This window comes from Gossypium hirsutum, chromosome D06 (genome assembly GCF_007990345.1).
Source record: "Gossypium hirsutum isolate 1008001.06 chromosome D06, Gossypium_hirsutum_v2.1, whole genome shotgun sequence".
Lineage (NCBI taxonomy): Eukaryota > Viridiplantae > Streptophyta > Magnoliopsida > Malvales > Malvaceae > Gossypium > Gossypium hirsutum.
In genome coordinates this window covers 64,739,313-64,766,805 of record NC_053442.1, presented here as the reverse complement: position 1 = coordinate 64,766,805, position 27,493 = coordinate 64,739,313, and the positions used below count along the sequence as shown (strand labels likewise).

Genomic DNA, 27,493 nt, shown 5'->3' with positions numbered 1-27,493 from the left:
GGAGTATTTCACCAGGTCACCAAAGCTTCAAATAGATGAACTTTTTCATGTGTTCCATGAATTGGGTCAATTCAAGTGGATTAAATGAGCCTCATTTGATCAGTTAACCTCCATGAGATGTTTCATATGTATTCGTTATAGGTTTTGATCTGCGGCCCATGACATTTTCCCCCACCCATTTTTGTAATGCCCTCATCATGTCCTCGGAATGGCACTGGTTTGACTCGTCTTGGAACTGTCTCAATGCCTCAGCTGATTCCTAACTAGTGTTTCTATCGAGTAGTTCTGCCCCTCAAAACATTTGCTTCGGCTTATATCTTCGTCGTCGCCTAACTTAAACTGCATTTCTCTCTTGTACATCTCAGTCGTAAGAGTCTATCGCTCTTACTCACCCCTATTGGGACTTGCCTCGATCCAGATCCTTTTGATCCATACACATAGTATTAGGCATGTCCACATTAAACACTAGTTAATCTTGAGTATAGTTGTCAACTCCTATTTATAAGTCCCTCGACTTACTCGTTTTAGAACTCTAAAAAGGTCCTTATGTCCTTACTAAGCCAACAGTAAATCATAATGTAAAACACTAGATAAGTGTTTGAGATGTACATCGCTCATTGCATTTGCTCGGTTCAACTGCCCATTTTGCATCACCATGTTCCCCCCAAAATTTGATGCACAACATACCCATATCGTAGATGGGAACTCCATTGTTACTTAACAAGCTTCATATTGGTCTGCCGCACTTTTAGCATTTTTAAGAAAGTCTTCATAACACTCCGATCTACCAAGTCAATGTGCTTATCATAATGAACATCCTCAACTAGCTAGATTGTCGAAAATGCCTTAATTCCACATTTCATTTCTTGACTCACCGGTAGAACGCATTGTTGTTGTCAAGTATCCAATATATACATACAAAAAGGACCAATAAAGCATTGTTTTTGGCCTAATAACTTATTTGACCCTCTCAACTTCACAAAAAAAAACATTTAAATTTTCGTCTCTTTTAACCATTGCACTTGCATTATTTGTAAAATCACCCCAAAATGGATGGAAAAATTAATGCCTATTAAATTTGCTGACGTGACATCTATGTGTATATCAAGTTAACAATTAATTAATTTTTAAAAACTTAAAAAACATTTTTTATATTTTTATATTTTTATAATAAGTTTAATTTTTTTAAACATATTCTTATTTTTTTTTAATTTTTGAAAATTTAAAATACTAATTAATTGCTAATGTATGTCATGTCAATTAAGTTAAAAAATATTAATTTCTCCATTCATTTTGGAATGGATTGAAAAATAACGTAAATTTGAAAGCTAAAAAAAATGAAAAATTAAATAGAGGGTTAAAATAAATTTTTTACAAAGTTAAAAGGCCACATAAGTCATTATGTCTCTTTTTTAAAATATAAATTTTTTAGTATTTTTAGATTTATATAATTTTTTTTAAAATTTTCAAGCGAGATATAATCTTAGAGGACCATGTCATCGTACTATTACGAAACTAATTTTAAAGATTAAAATTTAAAAAATAAATTCTAGAATTAATGTGGAAAAAAATTAATTTAAATTACAAATTAAAAAAAATGTAAAAATCGAGAGTGTTTTATCCTTTTAAAAAAACAAGCCAAGCCCATCACCTCTCAACATTTGGGTCCAAATATAATGAATGAATAAAATAAATAAATGAGAATAAAAATAAGACAGACAGCCCGCCTTGCAGAGAGCCTGACCAGGAATTCAAAAAACCAAACGGCACAAAATCTAGAGAAAAGAAAAAGGAAGGAAAAAAGAAAATTTTCCCGAGAAAAAAAATGCAAAGATCGAAATCGAAGGCGAAACCGACACGGAAGCCGCTGAGAGATTTATCAAACAATAATAGCACAAAGAATTTTTTCTCCAAATCAGAGATTCCGAAGAAGAAATTGATCGACAAAGATGATAATAATCATCGAAACCACGCTTCCCTCGATCGCCTTCTTCTCCTTCAATCCGATCTTTCTTCTCTCCTTCGCCAGGTATGACAAACTCAAGGTTTAGTTTCTTTTTCTTTTCGCTTATTTTTTATTTAATGTGTTTGGTTAAGGTTTAGCTTCTGTTTGGTTGCTAAGAAAGTATGCCTAAACATGTATTCGAGTTTATATAAGGTTTTTCTTTTTCATTTTATTACGTCTTGGTTTTTTGTTTGATAGATTTCTTTGATTTTGTAATCTAATTGCTGAATTAACTTTTGTCCCCTAAAATGTTAGTTACTTGAGTAGTTTAGTACTTAGCTTGACAACTACCACCAGATTTTGTTTAAATATATTTGGTTAAGGTTTATCGTCTGTTTGGTTGCTAAGAAAATATGGCTAACATATATCCGAGTTTATATAAGATTTTTCTTTTTCAATTTATTACTTGTTTTTTTCCCTTTAATTATGTTTTTGTGTTTGATAGATTTCTTTGATTTTGAAATCTAATTGCTGAATTATTTTTCCCCTAAAATATGAGTTACTTAAGTAATTTAGTACTTAGCTTGGTATTCAGCAATTTATGCTTGGAAGCTATCAAATGCATTTGTTTAAGGTTTATATTCTGTTTGGTTGCTAAGAAAATATGGCTGAGATATATTCGAGTTTAAGTAAGATTTTTCATTTTCATTTTATTACTTCCTTTTTTTTCTTCTTTAATTACGTTTTTCTCTTTTTTTTGTGTTTGATAGATATAATTGAAGAATTATTCTTTTCCCCAAAAATCTGAGTTGTTTTAGTAATTTTGTACTGTGCTTGATATTAACCAATTTAAGGATAGAAGATACCAAATTTTTATTAAAATGCTATTGGTTAGAGTTTATCATCTGTTTGGTTGCTAAGAAAATATGCCTAACATATCCTAGTTTATATAAGCATTTTCTTTTTCATTTAATTTCGTTGAGGAATCTAATTGCTGAATTCTTTTTCCCCCTAAAATATGAGTTGCTTGAGTAATTCTGAACGTGATATTCACCATTTTATGCTTGTAAGCTACCAATTTTTGATTATAATCTACTTGGTTAGGGTTTAGCTTGTGTTTGGCTGCTGGGAAGATATGCCTAACATGCCCAATTCTTATATAAGCTTTTTTCTTTTTCATTTTGTACTTCTTTTTTTTTCTTAATGGGATAGATTTTTTGATATTGTAAGAGTTAATTGCACGAGACATTCATAAATTATGACTTTTATTGTTAATTGATCCTTAAACTTCAAAATGAATTTTTTTAAAAATAAAATATTATAACATGACTTTTAAAAGTAAAAGTTAAAAATAAAGTAAAACTAAAAAAAGAGGGTGAGCAATATAAAAATTTTGGAAACTTAAAAACCAAGACTTTTACATCATCTATTTGAACAATATTCATCTTTTTAAAATTTTCATTTTAGATTTTGTTGTATAAGATTTGATGTATCATTTAACACTTCAATTAACAATTTTAGTTTGAGGATATAGATATAGTAAGAATGAATTGAAGATTGGGACCAATTTAGAATAAGGGTAATAGTATTGGGATCTAATTGCCTAATTATTCGCCCTCTCTCTTATGAGTTCTTTTAGTGCTTTTGCACTTGATATTCACCAATTTATGCTTTGAAATGGCAGATTGATGAACTTGTTGCGCAAGCTTTTAAGCTTAAGGCAACAAAACTGGAGACAAATGAAATTGAATCTTTCGCCAATGTCATCTCCGGAATGCTTTCTTCTTTAAAGGTTAATCCTTTTTTAGGTTTATTATCTAAACTATATATTTATCACTTAAATTTCAATGTATTTGTTACAGATTTAACATGGATGGTTGTGTTTCTACAATTGCAGCCATGGGTTCCCAGATTTCAGAAGGCTCTTTCGAGTCCTTCGGGTGTCGAATGCGAAGATAAGTCCGGAGAATGTTTGGGAATTGAAGTTGTTCCTTTTGTTAATGTTAATGTAAACGAAAATGAATGCTTTGATGTTGGGAATCCGGAAGAAGAATCTACATTGGACTCGTTAATCTCGCCTTCTCCACTCGTGTCTTGGCGTGCTGCTGCCGAATGTAATGTCGAGAGAGGCAGGCAGCTGTTTTTGCTTACGCCTCTTCCGATGTCGAAAGCATTGTCTTCCAAGATGCGTGATTCGTCTAAATCGGTATTCCAAAGCGTTACTTCGAAATCGATGGTTGAGTTACCTTTTATCAACTTTCATGAGGATGAAAATGATGATTTGCTTGAAGGTGTTGCTATAAACCAAACTCCAATTAAGCCTTCTCATTCAGTGGTTGTTTCTTCGGCTGCATTTTCAAACACCGAACATTCCATGCTTGTAATGACAACTCCATGCTTAAAAATGTCGCCGCCTAAATCCTGCGTGTTACTTGAACCGATTCACGAGTACTTGCTACGAGACAATGTCAGAGTTCGCAAGTGTACCCCGTTTCCCCGCGGAATCAACAATGGTGAGTTTTCTGATTCCTCGGGCAGTGAAGCTTCCGAGGACTTGACATCGAAGTACTCCGAACTACTAGGCATACAACGAACTCTCAAATCCGAATTTGAGAAGAAAGAGCTTGATTCCTCACCGATGTGGCTATTCTCGCCTCCTAAAAGTTGCATTTTGTTAGAACCACCAGATGAGAAATCGCTGCACAATGTTGCCACAGATCACAACCTTCCTAGTGCAATAAACCAACAAAACAAGATGATTAACCAAGGTATCTTCCCTTATATGTTACTCGAACTCGGGGTTGAATGTTATATATCGGTATAGGTAAAGTATCATGGAGGTTTTTATATTAAGAGTCCAATTGCATTTTACCTTCTTTACTAAAAAATAAGCAAATTAATCATGGTACAAAATGCAATCACACTCCTAGTACAGTACTTTTACCATCTATATGTTGTATATTGATGTTTTTTTTCCTTAGTAAGTCAAATAAAAATTGCCATGTTTTCTGCAGAAAATACCCGCAACAACACGGCACTCGTGGAAAACACTCCGATGTGGAATGAACAGGAGAGCACGATACGAACAGGCAAACGTGCCGGTGAGAGTACGTTAAAGAAAGAGTTATGGACGAAGTTCGAAGCAGTGTCGACATTTGGGCTTCGTTATAACGCATCGGCGATTCAAAGGACGGCCAGGAAAGGGTTTCTGGACATGTTGGATGAGGCCTCATGTGATGATGATTGATCGTCGAATTCCCATATACAGTTTGAGAAGATGATAACAGTATCCCTGTGTCATCAAAATGCTGTCATTGTCTATATGTAAGTGGTGGTGTTTTGCTGATTTTTTGTTCCTTAAATCATTGTTATGTGTTAGCGTTTTTTTCTTTTTCTTCTTCTTCTTTTTTTCTTTTTGTTGAGAATTTTACCAACTAAATACCACCTAAAATATACATATCTTATGTGCTGATTTTTGTTCATCGTATTATTATATGTAAGACTAAGAGTTAAGGAAGCATCGTGCATATTTTTGACCCAACATCTCCAAATTATGATTTTCATTATAAATTAATTTTTAAATTTTTAAATATTTTAATTACCTCCTTAAATTATTAAAATTGTATCAATCAAGTTTTTTATTAATAAAATTGTGTAATGATATGTCAAATTTTATATAACCAAAATTTAAAATGGTATTTTATAAAAAATATAAATTTAAAAAATAAAAAATAAAAATAAAATAAAACTGAAAAAATAATAGAAACAATAAAATATTTATAAAAGTTTCGGAAACCTCCAAATTTTAAACATAAATACTATTTATTTAATGTTTTAAGAAAAGCTTGTTCTAATCTTCTACTTAGAATGCTAACTGCTAACTGCTAAGGTGTAGTAAACCCATGCCCAGATTTTTTTTATTTAAAATCTAATTTATTTGGGTTTGTTTGACAAAATATATGATTGTTTTTTTTCAAATTTTAGAAGTTTTAAATTTTATTTATGTAATAAGATTTAAAATATGTTTACAGATATAGCAAAAAAGTACTGATTTTTAAAAAAAATAAACCTGATGATTTTTTAGGGAGGATTTTTATTTTATTTATATTAATATAATTATATTTATTTAGTATTAATATAAAATTTTAATTTATTATTATATATATTTTTAAAAAATATTTATGTATTTTATAAAATTTTTTAAATTTTTTAGAATTAGGATCAATTGAGAATATTTGTAAATTTTAAATATTAAAATAAAAAATTATGACTAAATTAATATAAAAAATAAAAGTTAAGGATTCAATTTATTATTATATCGAATTTTTTAACTGCCACAACCGTATGTGATTTGGAGGGAAGAAATGGTTGAAAATTTTTATTTTGGTACCTAAAATGAAATCTTTTGTAATTTAGTGACTATTTGTGTAGTTTTTCAAAAAGAGGAAACTAAAATACAAAAACAATTTGCTTAATGGAATATTGGAGTCGCAACAAATAACAATTTCTACTCTAAACCCCTCTTCGCTCTCTGTCTTTTCTTTCAGTTCTAAAACCCTAATACTGACAATTCGCTAAAAACAATGGCGGAACCGATTCAACTCAGTCGGTACATTGAATCGTTTGTTGATTCGTCTCGTTCTCTGACTCAGCAGGTTCACTCTCCGTTCTCTCAATTTCTTTAAATTTTTTATTGATTTCAACACAATTTATCTTACTGAGCATAATAATTGGTAAAAAAGTGATCTCGTTTCACTTAAATTTAATATTTTAAGCTCCTAAGTCTCTGATATATTAATTCGAATATATTTGAATTTTTATGTTTATATGTGCTATATATAGGCTGCAAGTTTGGAGGCCATTGCTTCATTGTTGAAGAATAATCAGTTAACAATAGAAACACTGGTATGCTTCAGTTGAACTCAGGTTGCAGAAAAATTGCTTTTACTTTTTTTATTTTTTTTTATTTTGGGTCTTTTACTTGACTTATTTATTATATATTTAATTTTATTTTGTTCGTTTATTTCTTTTGGGTATTTATTGCTTACTTTCTTCTTTCATTTCCATTTAAAGGTTAGAGAGATGGAAGGATATTTGACCACCGTGGACAACATTATTCGTGCAAGAGGTACTAAGATTCAGCTTGTTGTCAGTATGATTTTGTTATGTTGGTTTTTTGGGAGGATTTCTGGATTTCATGCTCATTAAATTACTTAATCTATAACTTGATGCCTGTAGCCTTATTGGTAATTTACCTTATTTTGTATTCAATTCTTTCATATACATTTAGATTTTGTTTGGAACCATAAACAAATTATTATTAAGCTTCTTGTTACATGGTGTCTTTTCCAGGCATCCTCCTTCTTGGAGAAGTTCTTGTGCGCCTTGCATCAAAGCCATTGGGTGATGCTACTATTCATAGCTTGATAGGATTTTTCACGGACAGATTGGTGAGTCTTGCATTTACAATAAACACTATAGTTTTAATTAATACAAATGATGACAAATTTTACATGATTTTGAATCAACATTTTACTTTATTTGAAAGGTTTTCTTGTTTATTTTTTGCATCTCATTAAAACTTCTGCTTGACAATTAAGAGTTTTAACCATTCTATATCTGGATGGTAGCTCCATAAATAAATCTGAAATTTATTTCTTTACCTTTAGTACTTTCCATAAGTTAGTCACAGTTTGGTGCCACCAAGCAGACCTGGGCTTCCTTTATTGCTTTGTTTGTAGTCTCTATGTTATGTATTACATTCTAATTTCAAAATTAGATTGATGATAATTTTACCACATCAGGCAGACTGGAGAGCTTTACGGGGAGCGCTTGTTGGCTGTTTGGCTCTGATGAGAAGGAAAAGCAGCGGTGGTATGGTCAGTGGAAGTGATGCAAAAGCAGTTGCAGAGTCCTATTTACAGAACCTACAAGTACAGTCTCTTGGGCAATATGAACGGAAGGTAAACATAATCTGTTATTCCTATAATAAATGATCATATGCATACCTTTATCTGAGTGCTTTGCTCGAAATAGTTATTTGCCATATTATCATATAATATATATTTTCAGTTTTAGCAATTTCATTTTAACTTTTAAATGGATTGTTTTGCAGCTTAGCTTTGAACTTATGGAATGCCTGCTAGAACGCTACCCCAATGCTGTTGCTTCACTTGTATGTTTTCTGGTCTTGTTTCTTCAGTTCATACTTTATTGGACTGATTTTCTTGTTTCTTTTTAATGTATTATTTTTTCTTGTTAAAGTCATATAATGTAATGAGTTTAATGAAGAATAAAGGAAGTGATTGATGCAATCTCTATTAAGACTAACCAGGGAAAAAAAAAGAAGCAAGAGGGTTATGTATTTTAATTTCTAGGTCACTATATATCACCAAAAAGTCAATTGTGGTTGGTTTGTTAAGAACACCATGGTAGAGCCATGGAGCTATATTCCTTCTGTAAATAATTGATAAAGATGTTTATGCTTATTATTGTAGTTAGAGTTCTTTAAATTTTTATTAACGTCAAAGGAAGGTTTATGATTGGAAATAATGAAACTGTGCTAATTATGTGATATGCAAGAAAAGAGCATGGTAATAGGACACAATTTTGATGCTTTGCACTAGGAAAGGAGAATGAGAAAACATAGAATTTCAGTTTTATAAAAGAAAATGTGAAACTGTTCTGGTTTTCTCGCTCCCTTTTGTCTTTGTGTCATAACTACCAGCATCTATGCTTCCATCCACAATTTCAAAGCAACGTCTCAATTTTCACTTTTATCTTTTCTTTTTACTGTTGATAATATTCTGATTTCTCATTTATGGTCCAGGGTGATACCCTTATATATGGAATCTGTGAATCTGTTGACGGAGAAAAGGATCCTCACTGTTTGATGTTAACATTTCACATTATTGAGGTTCTATCGCGACTATTCCCTGATCCATCTGATGCCCTTGCTGGATTTGCTCACGAACTTTTTGAGATTTTGGGCTGTTATTTTCCCATTCATTTCACTCATGTAAGTTTTATGCATGACCATCTACTCTGCTATATTAATGAGTTGTCATATACAATTCAAATGAGTGTGGAAAACTGCAATATATATCTGATAAAGTTTAAACTGTCAATACAATTTTTCTTCGGAACTTTTGAATAACACGTGGAATTTCTTTCTGGGCCTTTGAGTCAAATGTCAGTAATAATTTGTTTTTTTTTATCAACTTATTAAAAATAATTAGCTAACTTGGTATTGCTCTTCTGTTTGCCCTGAGATCATTATTTTATTTTAGATAATGTTTGGAAAAAGTAAATGCCCTAAATGTGACGAACTTTATTTAAACAAAGGCTCATATTTTGATGTGTATTCCTTTTCTTTCTAATTTTAAATACATGCATCACTGTTATAATATTGTTCTTATTTTCAAACCCTGCGAAAGCTGGAATTTAGTTATTGCCCAATGTTCTAGCCAGTGCTCTCTTGTTAAATATGAACAGAATTTTAAAAGGAAGAAGCTATATGCTCATAGAGTAGTGCTGAAAGTATAATACTGTGTGTGTATGAAACCTATTGGAATATGTACCGATAAGAGGCTTTGATTTATGATATTTGGTTCTCTTTCTTGTGTTTTCCAGCAAAAAGATGAAGATATGACTATCAAAAGGGATGATCTCGCAAGAGCATTGATGGTATGTAATTATGCTGTTGAAACTTCTCTCGCTAGGGGTTGTGCACCTATTTTCTTATCCAACATAGGGTTTTTTGTTGTTAAGAATGCTTTCATACACTTTTTGACTTTCAGTTGGACACAAAACTATACCCAAATATTTGAAGTTGTCTTGTAACTGTTGCTAGTAGTTAATTCCTAGACATGCAGCTAAGATTCTTTGGAAAGATACATTGTTGTATTCACTTTGCTTCATCCGATATACGGCATACCCCTCTGCCCTTCTCGTTTGTTTTTTTCTGCTTATGTTCATTTCTACTGATTCCAAAATTTCAGCAACCTTGGATTTTCTTCTCCTTAATGCCTCCCTATGTGATCACTTCTATATGCACATTTTCTTTCTTTCTTTCTTTTTTCCCCAATTTTCTAATTCTTGTAGTGAAAATACAATTTACTTCTTTATTTTTTTAATAGATATAACACACCATGTAAATTGTAGAAAAAGAATGTATGGAAACACAACAATGTGGTTGAAACCTGTTTCCGAGTTTTGGATAATACCACCATTATTTTATAAAGAGGCATTCTTAAATTTTCCATGTAGCTTACGTTGTATTACTTGTTCCCACCAGCATAACAGATTGTTTCATTATTTGTCATACAATTAGAATTGTTTGCCACCTAAAAATTTAGTGAAATTATCTTATTCGTTATACAGTGTGAATGTTTGTGTATCAGGTCGAAAAATATCTCAACTGAACAGTAATTTGAATTCGTAAATTTGCTAAAATATGCTTATATGTCATTATTTCTTTTCTTATATAACATTAGTATTTTAATGCATTATGTGTCTGATCTGTTTATTGATTTTTTTATTCTTGCAGCTAGCATTTTCATCCACACCACTTTTTGAGCCATATGCCATTCCATTACTACTTGAAAAGCTTTCATCTTCACTTCAATCAGCAAAGGTCAGTGCAAATGAATTATTTTTGCTGTTTGAAGCTAATCATAATCTTCATATTCTGGCTATGGGAGTGTCTCTTTAAATGTCAAATCTGTTGAATGTTAAGTATGCTTGTTTGCAGCTTGATTCTTTGAGGTATCTAACTGATTGCACAATGAAGTATGGAGCAGACAGAATGGCAAAACACATTGAAGCTATTTGGTCTTCATTAAAAGAAGCAATATTTACTTCACTTGACAGTGTTTTATTGTTCACTCCAGAATCCCTTGAAGGTCCAGATCTTCCAAAAAATGAAATTGCAGCAGAGGCTCTAAGTCTTTTACAGAAGCTTATTGTGCAGAACACAAAATTGTTTTTGGATTTAATTGTTGGTGATGAAGACATAAGTATGATCTTCAATACGATATCTAATTATAAGAATTACCACGAAATTCCTTTAGAGAGGAAGCAGAGACTGAATGCAGTTGGTCGTATCCTTTTTACTACTGCTAAGGCTTCACAAGTGTCATGCAATAGAGTTTTTGAATGTTTCTTCAGCCGATTGATGGATATTCTGGGTCTTTCTGCTAGAAACTCATCTGGACAACCATATTTTGATGAGAGTATTTTGATTTCCAAAAGATGTAATCATGGAGCTCTCTATCTTAGCATTGAGATCCTTTCAGCATGCCGAGATATGATTGCTAGTTCTGAAACAATCCTAGCAGCTACTTCTCATACAGAAGAAACATGGAAGTATTTGCTTCAAAGCTTTTCTCCTGCACTTACTATGGGCTTCTGTTCTGCCTTCATTTGCAGTAGTGAAGGTACTCATGATGCCGCTACATACATTGGAGGTAAATGCTTTTTGTCTTTCGATGCAGTAGATATGATTTCTGTGCTTAACTTCAGTCTTCACCGCAGGCTTGCATACTTATCTGTGGTGCCTATTGTGCAATTGTTCATGTTACATTCTTACTCCTGTCAATCTTTTTGCCTGAGGTTTTAGTAAAAGCTTCTGGCTTTGATTTGTGATATATATAGAAGTGTAAAGTTATCATTTCAAAAAGCTTGTCTGTTTTGACTGAAGTTGGTTTTGTCCCCTTCAATCACTTTGGTTCCCACTCTCTCTAACACACACATACAGAGATTAGAAGAATCTATTATTTTTATAGTATGCTTTTTAACTTGTGCTACCTATAAGGTTTTTCAATGATGGGCTGTGTAGAATATTCTGGTTTGGGTCCACCTTTAAGCTCCTGTTCAATTTAATCAGCAAAACCAAGATCAAAATCATTGATTTGTTTTGTTTTTGTTTGATTTTAAATGCAGTAAAGGGGTTGCTGATTTTGGCTACCTTCCCTGGAGGCTATTCGCTGATATCAAAAACTGTGTTTGAGAAGATCTTAGTTACGTTTGTATCCATTATTAATGAGGAGTATAGCAAGAGACTATCATGGAAACTGGCACTTAAAGCACTGGGGGAGATTGGCTCATTTATAGAAAGATACCATGAATCTGAAAAGGAACCAAGCTATATGGACATTGTTGTTGAAAAAATTCTTTCATTGGCTTTTGTGGGAGATTTTGGCATACCGTTTCCACTCAGACTGGAAGCACTCTCAGACATTGGCACAAGTGGGCGAAGTTATATGCTGAAAGTTGTTCAAGGGTTGGAAGAAGCCATATATGCCAATTTATATGAGGTTTATGTATGTATGGCCAATAAGTTATTGCTCATCCTAAAAGATAACTTTCATGTGAAAGTCCATAACATCAAATATCCTTGTTGTGGAAGATGATGGTTTCATCATCTTCATTTTCTTTTTCAAAGATGGTTTTCTGGTAATATCTGGATAGGTTATGACATTTCACTCTTCTTAACATGACCAACTCTACTGCACCATATTATAAGCTTTCCCTGGTTATTTTTCTATGGGTTTTTTTTTTCCATTTCATATTTTTCTTTAACCACATGCAATATGATTGATTATAATTCAAGTTTTCCCCCTGTTTTGCTTAGGTCCATGGAAGTACAAGTTCAGCAGAAATTGTTACTCACCTTTTGAAATGCTATTCTGATAAGGTGATTCCATGGTATATAACTCTACCTTACATGCTCTTGCTCCTATTTATTAATTGATTAATTTTTACTTTGGTGGTGGAGGTTGGAAAATGGTTTCTTTCTTGTCCCTCTTTGTTCCACCCAAATTTTTTTTTCTCTATTTGGTATAATATATTTACTGGCATGGATGCAGGGTACATTGTGAAAAGGGTTTTGAAGAAGTTCTATTGCAATTTGCTATTAATATTTGGAACCAAATTGAGAATAGCACGCACTTCAATGCTAGTCAAACCAACAAAAAGGTAAGCTTTTTCGAGTTTGTATTAGAACTCTGCATCAGTCCTTTGGGATTACATGGCACTAATTATTATTATTATTATTATTATTTTTTAATCTAAGGGAGTTCTTGATGTGATGATGAAAGCAATGAAACTTGCTGTTGCAAATTGTTCAGAGGAAAAGCAAAACATAATTGTGCAAAAGAGTTACAACATACTTTCATCAAGTATTTCTTTTCCATTGGAGGAGCTGTTGCTGCAGGAAAGGTTTCAAATTGCTCAAGAAGTGGATGATAGTTCCAGTAGAGATGAATGGATTCTTTCACTTTTTGCTGCAGTGACTATAGCAGTTCATCCTCAAACCCACATTCCGAATACAAGATCAATAGTTTCTCTGTTCATGACAACCCTTCTCAAGGGTAATGTTGTAGCAGCCCAAGCATTGGGCTCTATGGTTAACAAATTGGATCTAAAATCCACGAGAGGACAAACTTCAAGTGATTGTACCTTGGAGGAAGCAATGGATATAATTCTTAACTTGAGTTTGTGGATTTTCGACACGAATAGCTCCTCCAGTATTCAATCCAAAATGATCAGTGTCCATGATACAGGTTTAAATGATTTATCTAATGGTGTTGGAAGTTGTACCTCCCTTCAAATTCATGCCATTTTGGGACTTGCATGGATAGGGAAAGGTTTGCTTATGCGGGGCCATGAAAAGGTTAATGACATTACTATGGTCTTTTTACGGTGTTTACAGTCAAGTGGAAGAACAGGTATATCTCATCAGGAAAAGAGTATCTCGGAGAACAATTATAAGCTTGATTTGCATAATTCTGTGATGAAAACTGCAGCAGATGCGTTTCAGATCCTTATAGGTGACTGTGAACAGTGTTTGAATCGGGAATTCCATGCAATAATACGACCTCTATATAAGCAACGATTTTTCTCAACAATAATGCCTGTTTTGCAATCTCTAGTTATGAAATTGGAACCACTCTCAAGGTAAAAACGATCTATCTTCATTAATGGTTTTGTGATGTTTATCTTTTTATGCGCTTATGCCTATATATATAGTACCTATTTTCATTTTGTCCAGGTTTGTGCATGCTTGAATGATTTATGCCAAGATACAAAATAATAAATTAATAGCTTCTTATTGAGCTACTTAGTAGCTACATTTTTCTCGAGCACTGATGACGTTGTTGTTGACCCCGTGATATAGTATGAAAGTTTATTGGCCAATTTGGGTTGATTTCTCACTAAACTGCAATGTGATTTCAGGTCTTTTCTATTTCGGGCTTCTGCACATGTTATTATAGATACTCCACTAATTGTTGTCTTAAGTGACACCAAGAAGGTTAGTATTGGAATTTAGTATTAAACTTTCTGCAAAAGGTTATGGCTATTTCTCGGATATATTATACTCTTTGAGAAAGTTCTTTACTTCACTTGCCAAATTTTTTTTAATGTAGGTAATTCCAATGCTACTGGATGGTTTATCTGTATTAAGCAATGATGTTGTGGATAAAGATGTTCTTTATGGTCTCCTACTGGTCTTGTCTGGAATATTGATGGACAAAAATGGTGAGCTTAACTATACATTGGTTGATTGTTGTCATTTGTCCGAACTTTTCTATTGCGATTTTACATTTAGAGCGAGCATCTACTCGAGTTTCCTAGTTCTATAAATATTGTGTATGCATGCAGGTCAAGAAGCTGTTTCTGATAGTGCGCATACAGTCGTCAATTGTCTCGTTGATCTTACACGATACCTTCATATGACGGTAATGGAAATCTTTTCGAGGAAAATATGTATATATATTTTATCTTTCTTGTGCTTGTTAGTACATGTTTTGGAACAGAAGAAAAAATAAGTGGACTATTGATAGTTGCAATGCCATTATATATAGCATGCTGTTCAGCTACCGTGAAATTTACCACTGCAATTCCATTTTCATTCAATCCATATAATACTGATTACATGTACCGTTGGTTTGAAATTGTTCTTTTCTCTCTCGGCATCTTAAGCTTGTTCGTGAGACAGCCATGCAGTGTCTCATTGCCATTTCTGGGCTATCCCATGCAAGGATTTATCCAATGAGAACGCAGGTAAGTCGACCGTTAAGGAGTTGGGTTTTCTTTTCCGGAATTTTTTGCTATCTGTTTGGCATATCTTTCAAAAAATGATATTTCCAAGTCCTGGGATGATGAGCTTCTCATCGAGACTTGTTTGTGCGGTTCTGCCCTCTTCTGTATCTGCATTGAAATCTGTATCTTCGTTGTTTATCAGGTACTACAAGCTGTAATAAAGGCTCTTGATGATCCGAAGAGAGCCGTCCGTCGTGAAGCTATCCGATGCAGACAAGCATGGTCAGTGTTTTCAGAGTGCTGTATTCTCTTCACCACAACTTTTCATTTTCATCATTTGAAATTCATAACTATATTTTTTTTCTTATTCATTTATCAAAACAGGGCATCAATTGCATCAAGAAGTCTCCATTTCTAATTCCTTCCATAGCTTTAGCCAGGTACAGTAAATATTGCTCTACATATTCTTTATGATCATTTGGCACGGTTAAGAAAAATTGTCTTTTAACTTTTTAACATTTACAAGACATTTTTGTACTTAATTAAGAATGTAAAATTGCTTGTTCATACCTCATTGTACAAAATTTAAATTTATGTTTTATGCATTTATTAACTGGATACAGGTAGATTGGATACAGGCCTGTAAAAAAAAATATTTGTGGCATCTATTAATTCAGAACTTAGATTTGAAATTCTTGTTTGGTCTATAATAGGTTTTCATGAAATATTTTGAAACTCTTATTGATTGGACTGGTTTGAAAATTTCTCCTTTTTTTCTATTTAAAAAAAAAATTAGTTTGATATTTGTATATTCTATAATTAAATTTAAATAATAATTCGATCTGTGCTAGGTCGGTTTGAATTGTGAATCACCTTATCGTATGTATACTATATAAGTTTAGGAGTTAATTTTTCACTATAAAGTTGAAAATTTTAAGCCTTGTTTGATGTTGAGAATTAATATTTTTAGTGATTTAATTTTTTAATAGCGATTGATGAGTAGGATTATTTTCTATTTTTTATTTCTTTTATCATGATCTTTTAAATATATCTTTTTAATTTTAAAAATTTCATTTTAAAATTGAAAGAATTTTTCTTATTAACTTTTATTTTCAATCATTAAAATTGATATTATATAAAATTTTAGTTTAAGAAACTCAAGTTTTTTTTTTCAATCTAACTGTATAAGAGTTGAGTGACAATTTTACTCGTATTTCAAAATATTATTGTAAATATCAATGAAGTGATAAATTTTATTATTTATCTAATAATAATTAACTAATATTACTTATTGGTAATACGTTGAATTCAACTCAATTTGTATAATTTAAATAATAAAAACTCTACTATGTATCGTATTAAGAATAAAATAGTAAATAGTATTGAAATAATTTTATTTATTATCAATAATGAATTAATATTACTTAGTTGAATTCATATTTAATTAAATTGTATGGTTTAAATTAATACTAATTTTATTTTATGAAAAATAAATATTATTCTCATTTGGTTTTGAAATTGTATTTTTATATTATTGAAGACGATGCCTAAAATAATAAAGGTAAATTACACTAGAAGTCAGTAAATTATTAATAAGTTTACGTTTTGGTCATTCAACTTTAAAAAGATACAAAATGCTCTTCAAATTGTTCTAATTTTTTATTTAAGTTACTGAATTATTCAAAAATATTTATTTAAATCATTGGGTTGATATGTTTTTTTATTTATTTAAAGTTTGGGTAGTGAGCTCTAAGTAATAATTTGACAATTAGTTTGGTGAATAAATACTCATTGACGAATAGAAAAAACATATTTTAGATTCAACTCAATATGGTGGTCAATGTTAGAGATCGGAGATTTATGACTTTCAAAATTATTCATTAAAAAAATAAATTGTAGAAGAGAAGAAGAAAGAAACTTTCAATTCGTCTAAGCGATGTGAACAAAAAAGGCCCTACAATATCGATTTTAATAGTTCAAGGATTTAAATAAAATTTTTTATATAGTTTAAGGATGATTTTTTTAATTTTTTGAAATAGAGTAACTAAAACGTAAATTTATTAATAATTTAGTGATATTCAGTGCAAATTACCCAAAACTCTAAGGTGGAGAGTGAGAGACACGTGAGAAGGTTGCCATTCACGTGACAGAAGCTTGCACGTGCTACCATGTTAGTTTTTCGATGGATATTCTTAACAAAGGAATATGGCACGTGTGGGGAGAAGCATCCAAAGCAAAAGTGGGTCCCACGTTCAAAAATTCAATTAATTAACGCCACGTGATATTTGACCCCACAACTTCCATCACCCCCCCATTGCTTATTAAAAACTTTAGAAAAGGAAAGTCACATGATCGCTGACACCTCCACCTCCTCCGTCACGTGCGCTGTGGTTCCCACTCACCCCTTTAAAAATATTTTAATTACATTAATCAACACACATATATGTTTTCTTAACCTTAATAAAAGAATAATAAAATTTTTTTAAAGTTTCGAGATTATTCTAAAATATATATATTTTGGTTTCCAGTCCCTTTGTTTTGATTTTATTTTAATTCTAATTAATTGATGACTTTTTAAAAAAAATATATAATAAAATTTTCAAAAATTATAATAATGGATAATAGACGATTTCATTTTAATAAAAGGCAGAAAATAGGACTATTTATTTTTCACTAAATTAACTCTTTTTTTCAACATAGAAAATTTGCAAAGTTAAAAATAGAAGGATTTCTTGCAATTAATTTATTATTTATTTTTTTATTGAGTTTTAACTTAATTGGTATGTGCACTGTTGCCAGTGTAGGAAAATATAGGTTCGAGATGTATTATCTTTCTATTTATGGGTTGGGAGGAATTATGAGTAGTTCTAGGTATTATGTCAAAAAAATAAATATGATCAGCACCTATAATAAGAATAAATATGAATAGAGTTTCTATATTATGAGAAGACTTACGTACAATATTTATATACGACGAGACTTAAATTCGAGTGTTCAAAATCTCGAAAATGTAACATTTATCAATATTATAAAGACCGATTTAATTTTTATATTTTTAAGATAAGGTGTGTAACTTTTTATAAATGTCACTTATAAAATTAAAGTTTATTTTTCAATTAAATATATATTTGGGGGGAAATGGGAAACGAGTTGAAAAACTATATTGTAGCCATGTGGATGAGATCGTGGCCGTTAATTTTGATTCAGTAGAGCTCCAACCACCGTGCTTAAACGTGAAGAAGGAATAAAAATAGGAAAACATAGTAATAATTAATCATTACCAACAGGAAAGAAAGTAGGAAAAAAAAGCACAATTAATTAAAATAAAAATATTTTTTATTAGAAGAATGCAGAAGAGAAATAATTAATTAATTACAATTATATTAGTATTTACTGATTTTAAAATTTTTACTATATTAAATGTTTAAATAATTCGACATTTACTTGAAATAATTTGAATTTATTTACTAAAATTATAAATATAAAATATTATCTTATATTCAATGTTTTAGTAATTCGAACTCTCAATTTTTTTATAATTTCAAACGATTTATTTATAGATCGATTCAATATTAAAAATTATTAAAATTATCAATTTTTTTTTTAGATTTTATCAATTCTAAACTATTCAATTATAAGTCAATTCAACCCTAATTCATTGATTATTGATTCAATCAGTTTAATTCGAAATCAATAACATTACTTATTTAATTGTTGAATATATATGCTAAAGTCAATAAATAATAATGAAGATGGGTGGGCTTGAAGTAAGGGGGGGTGCATTAAAAGCGCCCATGGAGGAAGGTAGCTTTGAAATTTGAAAGAGGGATGGTAATATAGTTGTGTTTGGCCTCTATAGCTGTTACCCTTTTATGTGACAGCTGCCTCCATTATGGTTAGCTACACCTTACACTTTGCTGCTTTGTCTCCTTGGGATCATTTTTCCTTGGACCCTTTGTTTTTTTTATTTCTCTTCCCTTTAAAATATTTATCTTCAAAACAGGATAACTAGGCAGCAATATTTAAAAAAAAATCGAAATTAAATCATATATTTTTATAATTTTTAAATAATTAAATCAAAATTTTATCATTAAAATTTTACAAATAGTTGAATATCGTACGTGGGATTTCTCAAAATTATTTCGAGTTTCAGTCTTATTGTATATATTTCGATTTTCAGTACATTATATTATTGAATTTTTAATGTATTTATTGAAAATTTACATAAACTATGGGCTATATTTGATACATTATAGTTAAAATTATTTGTTCACAAGTAACTATTCCTTATTTTTTTATTACACTCTGACTTTAAATTTTTTAAGGTTTAAACAGATAAGAGATCCCTAAAATTTTAAAAATTTAAAATTTAGTCCTTATACTTTAATTTTAAAGAGGAAACATTAAATTTAGTGTCAACAAATACTTCAAATTACATAATTTTATTGTCATTGACATCTTCAACATATTTTTAGTTATTAAAATTATTATTATTATTATTATTATTATTATTACAATCCTTTAATGCTTTTTATTATTTTCCATAATTGTTATAAAACTAACTAAAACATTCAATAAAGTCCACAATTAACAATTATGTTACAATGTTTTTGGGTAATCAATGAATTTGGAGCTTTGGGATGTAATTTTTTTTTCTAGTTTGATCATGTTAAACAAGCTTTTTTTTTTCATTTTTCTTTTGATGGGTACTTTTTTTTTTTTACAAATTAATTAAATTTTGAATCATAAAAATTTCCCAACATGCTTTGATGGTTTAAATGAATGAATGTGGCCTCATTTTATATTAAATTTAAAAAGAAAGTAATATGGATTTTGGTAACTAATACTATAATGATATTTATTTGAAGTTATTATATGTAATAATATATTCACCTATTGCATTAAAAATGATGAATAATGATATTAATTATTATATTTAATATAATGTTATTATATGTAATAATTTATTCCCAAGTTGGGTTTGGTTTGGTTGAATCGACTTTTTATAAAATGTTCGAATTATTCATAATAATTCGATTTGATTTGGTTCTCCTTTTTCGACATTAAATTTTGGTTTCGAGGCTTTTTTTTTAAGACTGAATTGGTTTTATTTAATAATTTTTGAAAAGTTTTGAAATCTTTTTTTAATAAATATTTAAAAAAAATAATTTTTCAAGTGAGTAAAAGAAACCTATAACTATTATATAGTATTTTTTTTGAAAAAAGTAATAACATTTTTAAAAAATTTCACTATTTAAATATAAAGTATTTGTTTGGAAAAAAAAGTGTAAAAATATTTATTTTCACACTATAAAAAAGTAAATTTAGTTATAAACTAAATAAACAAATAGAATTCGATTTGGATTTGGTTTGAGTCGATCTTAAAACTGTCAAAAGTTTGTGTCTATTTTTGTTTTTTTAGTTTTTTCTCAATTAAATAAAAATAAATCGCAAATATTTTAAAAAATATAGATACTTTCAACGAAGGTTAAAGCATGCTCAAAGTCTTTACATTCTTCGTACACCTGGAATTTAACCATTTACTTTTATTTTCAAAAATATAATACCTCCATTTTTCAAATTTAGATATTTATGTCCAATTGTTAACAACGTTATAATGTTCTTATTAAATTTGTTGGTGTCACATTTTGATATATATAAAAAAAACTCAATTGCTAGTTATGTAATAAAAAAATTAATAATATATTTAAATTTAACAAAAGAATTTTAATGGTGTTAATAATTGGACTTGTAACTTTAAAATTTAAAAAGTAGAGGGACTAAATTGATAGGGGGATTAAATTTCAAATGTAAGAAGAGTATAGGAACTTAAAAGCACATTTAAACCTTGAATGGCATAACACAAATGTTAAAATATGCTCCAAGCCCATATACTCCTCGTATATTTGAAATTCAATATCTATATTTTTTGAATTTTAAAATGCAAGTCTAGTTGTTAATATTGTTAAATTTTTTTTATTAGATTCAATTTCATTATAATGCCATTTTTTGTTACACGCCTATCAGGTATTTATTATTTATTGAATTTCAATTTTGAAATATGAAAAAAATAGATAAATTGATTTTTGAAAATAAAAAAAAAATTAAATTCCAAATATTTGAATATTACATTGAATAAAAAGTATATTTTTAACCTACCATAAAATATCTTTACATTCTAAAAACAAAATAAATACCTATGGGGTAAATTATATCCAAGATCACTAAATTATTATTAAATTTACGTTTTGGTCATTCGACTTCAAAAAATTATAAATGGTCACTGAACTATTTAAAAGTTTTCAATTAAGTTACTGGGCTGTTAAAATCGTTGTTGTATGACTTTCTTTGTTTGCTCTACCTGCACTAATAGAAAACTCTTCATCCCATTCTCTTTTATAGTTTATTTTTCCATGAAACAACTTTGAATGTCACAAATTTACGAACTAAAATCTAAATAAATTTCTTATCTAATCTTTGATACCAATCGTCAGGTCAACTTAGATCTAAGCTATGTTTTTCTACTTTTCGATGAGTACTAATCTACCATACCGATTGTTGAATCATCACTTGAAGTTTGTTAGTGGGACAATTTAAAAAAAAAAACTTAATAGAGTAATAACCCAGTGGTTTAAATAAAAACTTTCGAATAGTTTAATAATTTAAATGAAAACTTTTGAATAATTCAGTGACCATTTTGTAACCTTTTAAAGTTAAATGAACAAAAACGTAAATTTATCAATAATTTAGTGACATTAGATGTAATTTACCCTTAACTATTTTAATTCATTTTAAATAAATACAATAAAAAATTCTGAGTACTGTAAAAAGAACTTGCAAATGAGTTCTCAGTCTCTTTACTATTAAATTACTTATATGCTTTACATGGGAAAAAAAAACTCCAATTTCCACATATTTACACGTTTGCCATTCCCTTCTCTCCTCATAACCCGACCCTTTCTCTTCACTCTTCAGTCTCTTTCTCTGTCACAGACTCCAAAGCTTTCTCTCTCTAAAATCTGTTCAACTTTTTTTTTCTTATTTTCTCTCTCTAAAAAACCACAAGATTTTTGATATATTTTGTGTATAGGAAGTCGTCGTGCATTGTAATTTTTGTAATGGAGATGGGGGACTTCTTCGTCGGAGGTTATTACGGCGGCGGAGCTACAGGTGATTTCTCGCCGGAGAAGAGGATGTCCATGGTGGAGGAAAAGCTGGGGGAGAATTTCATCGTCGACGACCTCCTCGACTTCTCTAACGAAGACGCCGTTATCGGCGACGGCTTGTTGTTCGATAATGTCGCGGGTAATTCCACCGATTTGTCCACCGTCACTTGCAATTCCTCAGCGTCCGGTGGCGAAAATCACTTCTCTTCCGCTAATTTCACTCACTCCTCTCAGTTCTCCGGCGAACTCGGCGTCCCGGTAATGAAATAGTTTATTTTCCTTTTCTTTTTGCATGGTGAAACTAAAAAAAATTAACGACTCACGTGAAATTAACACCATTTTTTAATTAAAAAAAATTAAACATCAACTTCAAATAATTTTCGAATAAACTGTAACCAATTACATGTTTTTGAAATCAAAATCCGTAATTTTTTTAGACTAATCGAAATTTGGAAAATGATTTATTTAATTATGAATTTCACAATATGAGTTGTTTATAAAACAAAACTGTAAATTTCTACATATTTTGTTGATAAGCTGTGGGATATGTTGAGATTCAGATTTCGGATCTAATTAAAAATTTAAAAAACTTTAGGGTCTAATTAAATTTTCTAAAATTTTATGAAATTAATGAAAATTTTTATAAAAATTTAAATTTTCGAGTGTTTTAAATAAAATTTTAAAATTTTTAAAAAAGAAAATGTAAATTTTCAAAATTTTAGAGGTTAAGGTCCCTCTTAACTACCATTACTGTCCACCTCTGACAATAATGTCTATAGATTAATATTTTACAAAGGACAAAATTTGATAAATTATTTTTTTAAAGTATAAAAATTAAAGTTTCATAAATTAAAATTAAAAAAATTAAATTTTGTGATGTGAAACATATGAAATTTGTAATTAAACCAAAATAATTGAACGAATTTGATTTTTTTTATTTACAGTACGATGAATTGGCGGAACTTGAATGGCTTTCAAATTTTGTTGAAGATTCATTTTCAACAGTCCCGAATTTACAAAGCAACCACCATATTTTTGCTTTACCCACACCCGAATCCTCATCTTCCTCAACCCGATCCGATTCATTACCTCGGAGCTCGACCGACCCGATTTTCCAACATGGGGCTCCGTTACCAGGGAAGGCCCGATCCAAGCGTTCAATGACCGCACCGTGCGATTGGTCGACCCGAGTCCTCCACTTAAACCCGAAACCCACGGGTCATAAGAATAGGGATAACCCGAACGGAAATACGGAGTATTCGGGTCGGAAATGTTTACATTGTGCATCGGAGAAGACACCACAATGGAGGACGGGACCGATGGGTCCGAAAACGCTGTGTAATGCGTGTGGTGTGAGGTACAAATCGGGTCGGTTGGTACCCGAATACCGACCCGCCTCGAGCCCGACGTTTGTGTCAACGGAGCATTCGAATTCGCATAGGAAGGTTTTGGAGATTAGGAGGCAAAAGGATATGCAACGAGGGGGACAGGGTACACGGTTTCTTAGTCAAACTTCAGTTTTCCCCATATCCAACGGTGGTGATGTTGCTGATGATTTTTTGATCCATCATCATGGTGGGCCACGATTTTAGTTGCATGATTTAGTTAGAGTATCAAATAAAATAGGGTAAAAAAAAAAGAAAAAAAGAGAAGAGCTTAACAAAGATCTTATTTGTAGCCCATTTCTTAAATCTTGAATTTTAAAAAAAAATCATAAAAAATAAATTAAAGAATTAAATTAAAATAAAAAAAGGAAGAAATTTCAATTTTGTAGTTTTATTTTTGAGCACGTAAAGCTAAAAAATGATAATTTTCTTTCTTCCTCAATTGGTAGGTTTTAGAATTGATTTTATTTTTCTTAATTGCGATTAATAATATTAGATATATTAGCTTTTGTCATGTCGGTCGAGAAAATATTTTATGTTAAAATTTATTTAATAATGAATATAGGTAGTGATAATTAATTTGTATTTTAATATTGTCGAACATGTATTTAATCTTTAGATTTGTATTTTTTATTTTTTTATTAAAAAAGATATAAAATAAAAAAATTAAAAAATATTATCATAATAATATTAATTATAATTTAAAAGAATGATTATTTATGTGATTTCACAGTTGAATTGGTGATTCAGTTAAGAGTGACATCGACTTAGTAGAATGTTTAAATATAAGTATTAGATTTGAAATATTAATTAGTCTCATTAAACTGAAAGTGTTCATGGGCTAGACTAGATCAGATTTGAACTAGATTTAAAAAAAAAAAGCCAAGCTAAGGCTTGTGTCACGAGCCAAGGTGCAAAGCCCGTGACCATTGCAAAAAATGTGTCCCAAAGAGGTTAGATGTGGCTCATTTGACCTACGCGAATTAGCTTGATTCAAAGAGATATTAGTGAAACCTGGTGATCCAATGATGAAAATATGAAAAGTTAGGCTACCTTGGTAAATGGGAAAACTAATCTTAGAAGATTGAGGGGAATCATATCTTATAAGATTAGATTAGATTTGATTATGTAAATTGATTATGTAATCTTGTAAATCCTTAAATTTAAGGGATAGACTAATCTCGTCCGTCGATGTAATTTGATCTAGACCTTCGGTTTTGGGGAGCTCAACTATAAATAGACAACCTCCCCTCACTAGTAATTCATTCCACTGTTTTGTATTCTTTGAGAGAAAGTTATACAATTGAGAGCATTTACTCAAACACTTCTCGTGCATAGTTTTCTGTGGCTCTTTGTTCTATTTTGCCTTCTTTTAGCTAGAGTTGCTTCCGCTATATAAATTAGTGAATTGGAAGATTTCTTTGTGGTGATTAGGTTGACTGAGGCGTGTTTGAATCGAAAGGATCGCCTAAGGCAACACGAAACGCGAGACTAAAGTTCTATCCTCGTGACACTTGGTCCAGCTTATCTATATAGTTAATTTATTGCTTAAAAATAATGAAAAAAAATTAATTTATACATATAGAGATATTAATATTTACATACTTTTATAATTAAATCTTAAAAAAAATATTTCTTAAAAATTATTTAACTTAAATTTAGGTTGGATCAAGTTGACTTAAAATTAGAACATCTTCACACAAACCCAGATAAACCGGCTAGATCGTAAATAGAGATGTTCATGGGTAAACTTAAGCAAATTCAACCTCGACCCGAAATACGAGCTTGGAATTTTATCTAGGCCCGTCTATATTTATAAATGATTAATTTAAACTAATTTTATGCTTGCCCTATTATACTTTTTCATTAATTTAAAATTTATATTTGTAATATAATAATTTTTTTAATGTTTACATTATAAGTATTATATATTATTACAAATTTAATTTTTAAGTGATATAAATTAGATAAAAAATATATAATATAATTTAGGGGCAAATCTCAAAACTATACATGAACTATGGTTTAATGTGCAATTGTATACATGAACTTTGATTTTGTGCAATTTTATAAATGAAATTTTGATTTGATTCGATTCTTGTAAATTACTGACACAATTATTGATATAACATCATTTTATATTTATATATTGTATAGATCAATAATTATATTTATCCAATATAAAAATAAATTGATGTATTTATTTTTTAAATGTGTATGATTAAATCAAAATTAAAGTTTCAAATATGCATTTGAACAACAATTAGAGTTTCACGTGTACAATTGCACCAAATTAAAGTTCATGTATACAATTGCACATTAAATCAAAATTCATGTATAATTTTGAGATTTATCCCTATAATTTATTCCAAACTTAGAATATGTAAAAAAATATGTTAAAAAAAATCTATTTTACATTAATAAATTTTCATTTTTATTCTATCTATTTTAAAATATGTTGAGCATCTTGTTCTCTCTCTCCTCTCTTAGAGTCCATTCTTCATATTTATAAGGTGCGGTTCCTTGATGTGACGTACTAGAGACAACTAAGTGCCATACACGAGGACACGTTATCCCCCTCAGGGGTGATATGTCCTGAGTGATTCTCCCCGGGAAACTAAGTTGATGAGCTGAATGCAGGTGAGTAGGGAGTTGGTGAGCTGGACGATGGCGAGCCCAAAAGGACACAACGAACTGAGTTGGGTAGCGAGCTAAGAAGGGCGTTGTGAGTTAGGCTATCTTAGAAGAGGAGAGGCGTAAAGTGAAGAGGGTCGGGTCGGACACAGATCTCCAGTCAGATAGCGGTGTGCCTTATAACAAATTATTCCCCGCCTTACTGAAAAAGAGTTATAAAGTGACTCTTCTGAGAGAGGCTTACACAAATGAAGCATGCGATTGAGGCTTATTACGTACATTTTGGTGTAAATCTTACCGCGTATGTTTTGTCGTATGATAGGGTAGTAAAAGGATGATTGGGGCTTTTTTTAAAGGAAAAAAACTGTTCTAAAATTTTTTTCTTCTTTAAAATAAGTTCTACTTAACCCTAACTCACACTTATCTTGCATTTTTTCAAAAGGGGTCGCTAGTGAGAAGAGACTTGTCATTCATAGGTAAAAACCCTCAAAATTTTTTACTGTCGTTTCAATTGTTTTAAGCATGATTGTTTATCATGATTAGAGTCATAATGGGTTTGGGTGGAAGGGACGGTGGCTGTATTGGCAGTGGTAACCAAGCTTGTGGGGTTAGATTTGTGGATGGGGGTGGTAACCGTTAAGAGCGTCATAAGGCCTGCGTACTTATAAAAGCAAACACCTATTTGTGCTCGACAAAGTAAGAGGAGATGGTTCATCATCTAGTTGTCTGGTGAATTTAGTTGACAAATTTTGCCTTTGATTTTTCGATTGTTGAGGGCGCAAGGAGATTAAGTGACACGGAGGGAGATTTCTTATTGCCCTATGCTGCCTGCAGGGTCCACATGGCCTCATGATGCCATTGACGATCTGAGTTTAAATTTGTTAAGGAAAAAAGGAGGAACTTGTAAATTTTTTGTATTCTTATTGTAACTTTGTACACGCTATTGGTCTTACATATCTGCAAGTGGCCAGGAAGGTTATGTAAGCACTCTTGCGATAACTACTGGTGTTGATGATAAAGTTATTGGTGATGCAGACATTGTTGGTGTTCGCGCGAAGGGTTCGCATTTGGAGGGATCTGCAAGTTCATCAGAAAAACTCAGATGCATCATGGATGTCAGGTCTTTTATGCAAAATTTGCAAGGGAGAAACGCTAGTGCCTTAACAGGTGAAGGTGGTGGTAGTTCTCGCAAGAAGCAAAGGGTGCTAGCGAGCTTTGTAAGTACCGAGGTTGATAGTGATGATAAAGTAACGAATGAACTAAAGGAATATCACCATAAGAGGAGGAAGGATCGTGCGATAACTTGGGAATGAGTGAAA

The 27,493-nt window shown here is 30.7% G+C and overlaps 3 protein-coding genes across 5 annotated transcripts; all 3 read left to right on the top strand.

Moving 5' to 3' along the window:
• The first annotated feature begins 1,705 nt into the window (after positions 1 to 1,705).
• On the top strand, positions 1,706 to 5,407 carry LOC107937266 (uncharacterized). The gene is made up of 4 exons (XM_016870116.2): positions 1,706 to 2,029; positions 3,630 to 3,737; positions 3,843 to 4,713; positions 4,960 to 5,407. Exons 1-4 carry the CDS (start codon positions 1,826 to 1,828, stop codon positions 5,190 to 5,192), a joined length of 1,416 nt encoding a protein of 471 aa, XP_016725605.2. The 5' UTR covers positions 1,706 to 1,825; the 3' UTR covers positions 5,193 to 5,407.
• A 1,012-nt stretch (positions 5,408 to 6,419) lies between these two features.
• On the top strand, positions 6,420 to 15,681 carry LOC107937284 (MMS19 nucleotide excision repair protein homolog). 3 transcript variants are annotated; one of them, XM_016870147.2, is made up of 20 exons: positions 6,420 to 6,600; positions 6,788 to 6,850; positions 7,019 to 7,073; positions 7,298 to 7,395; positions 7,750 to 7,908; positions 8,061 to 8,120; positions 8,775 to 8,963; positions 9,578 to 9,631; positions 10,494 to 10,580; positions 10,698 to 11,412; positions 11,888 to 12,267; positions 12,579 to 12,652; positions 12,814 to 12,922; positions 13,020 to 13,903; positions 14,183 to 14,258; positions 14,374 to 14,485; positions 14,609 to 14,685; positions 14,930 to 15,010; positions 15,192 to 15,271; positions 15,374 to 15,681. In XM_016870147.2, the coding sequence occupies exons 1-20, from the start codon at positions 6,529 to 6,531 to the stop codon at positions 15,405 to 15,407; spliced, it is 3,459 nt and encodes a 1,152-aa protein (XP_016725636.1). In that variant the 5' UTR covers positions 6,420 to 6,528; the 3' UTR covers positions 15,408 to 15,681. The 3 variants fall into 3 exon arrangements, with proteins under 3 accessions (XP_016725636.1, XP_016725637.1, XP_016725638.1); XM_016870148.2 differs by lacking the exon at positions 6,420 to 6,600 and having other exon boundaries at positions 6,793 to 6,871; XM_016870149.2 differs by lacking the exons at positions 6,420 to 6,600; positions 6,788 to 6,850 and having other exon boundaries at positions 7,754 to 7,908.
• A 6,131-nt stretch (positions 15,682 to 21,812) lies between these two features.
• Positions 21,813 to 24,862, top strand: LOC107937249 (GATA transcription factor 4). The gene is made up of 2 exons (XM_016870102.2): positions 21,813 to 22,413; positions 23,100 to 24,862. Exons 1-2 carry the CDS (start codon positions 22,108 to 22,110, stop codon positions 23,745 to 23,747), a joined length of 954 nt encoding a protein of 317 aa, XP_016725591.1. The 5' UTR covers positions 21,813 to 22,107; the 3' UTR covers positions 23,748 to 24,862.
• Positions 24,863 to 27,493: the final 2,631 nt, after the last annotated feature.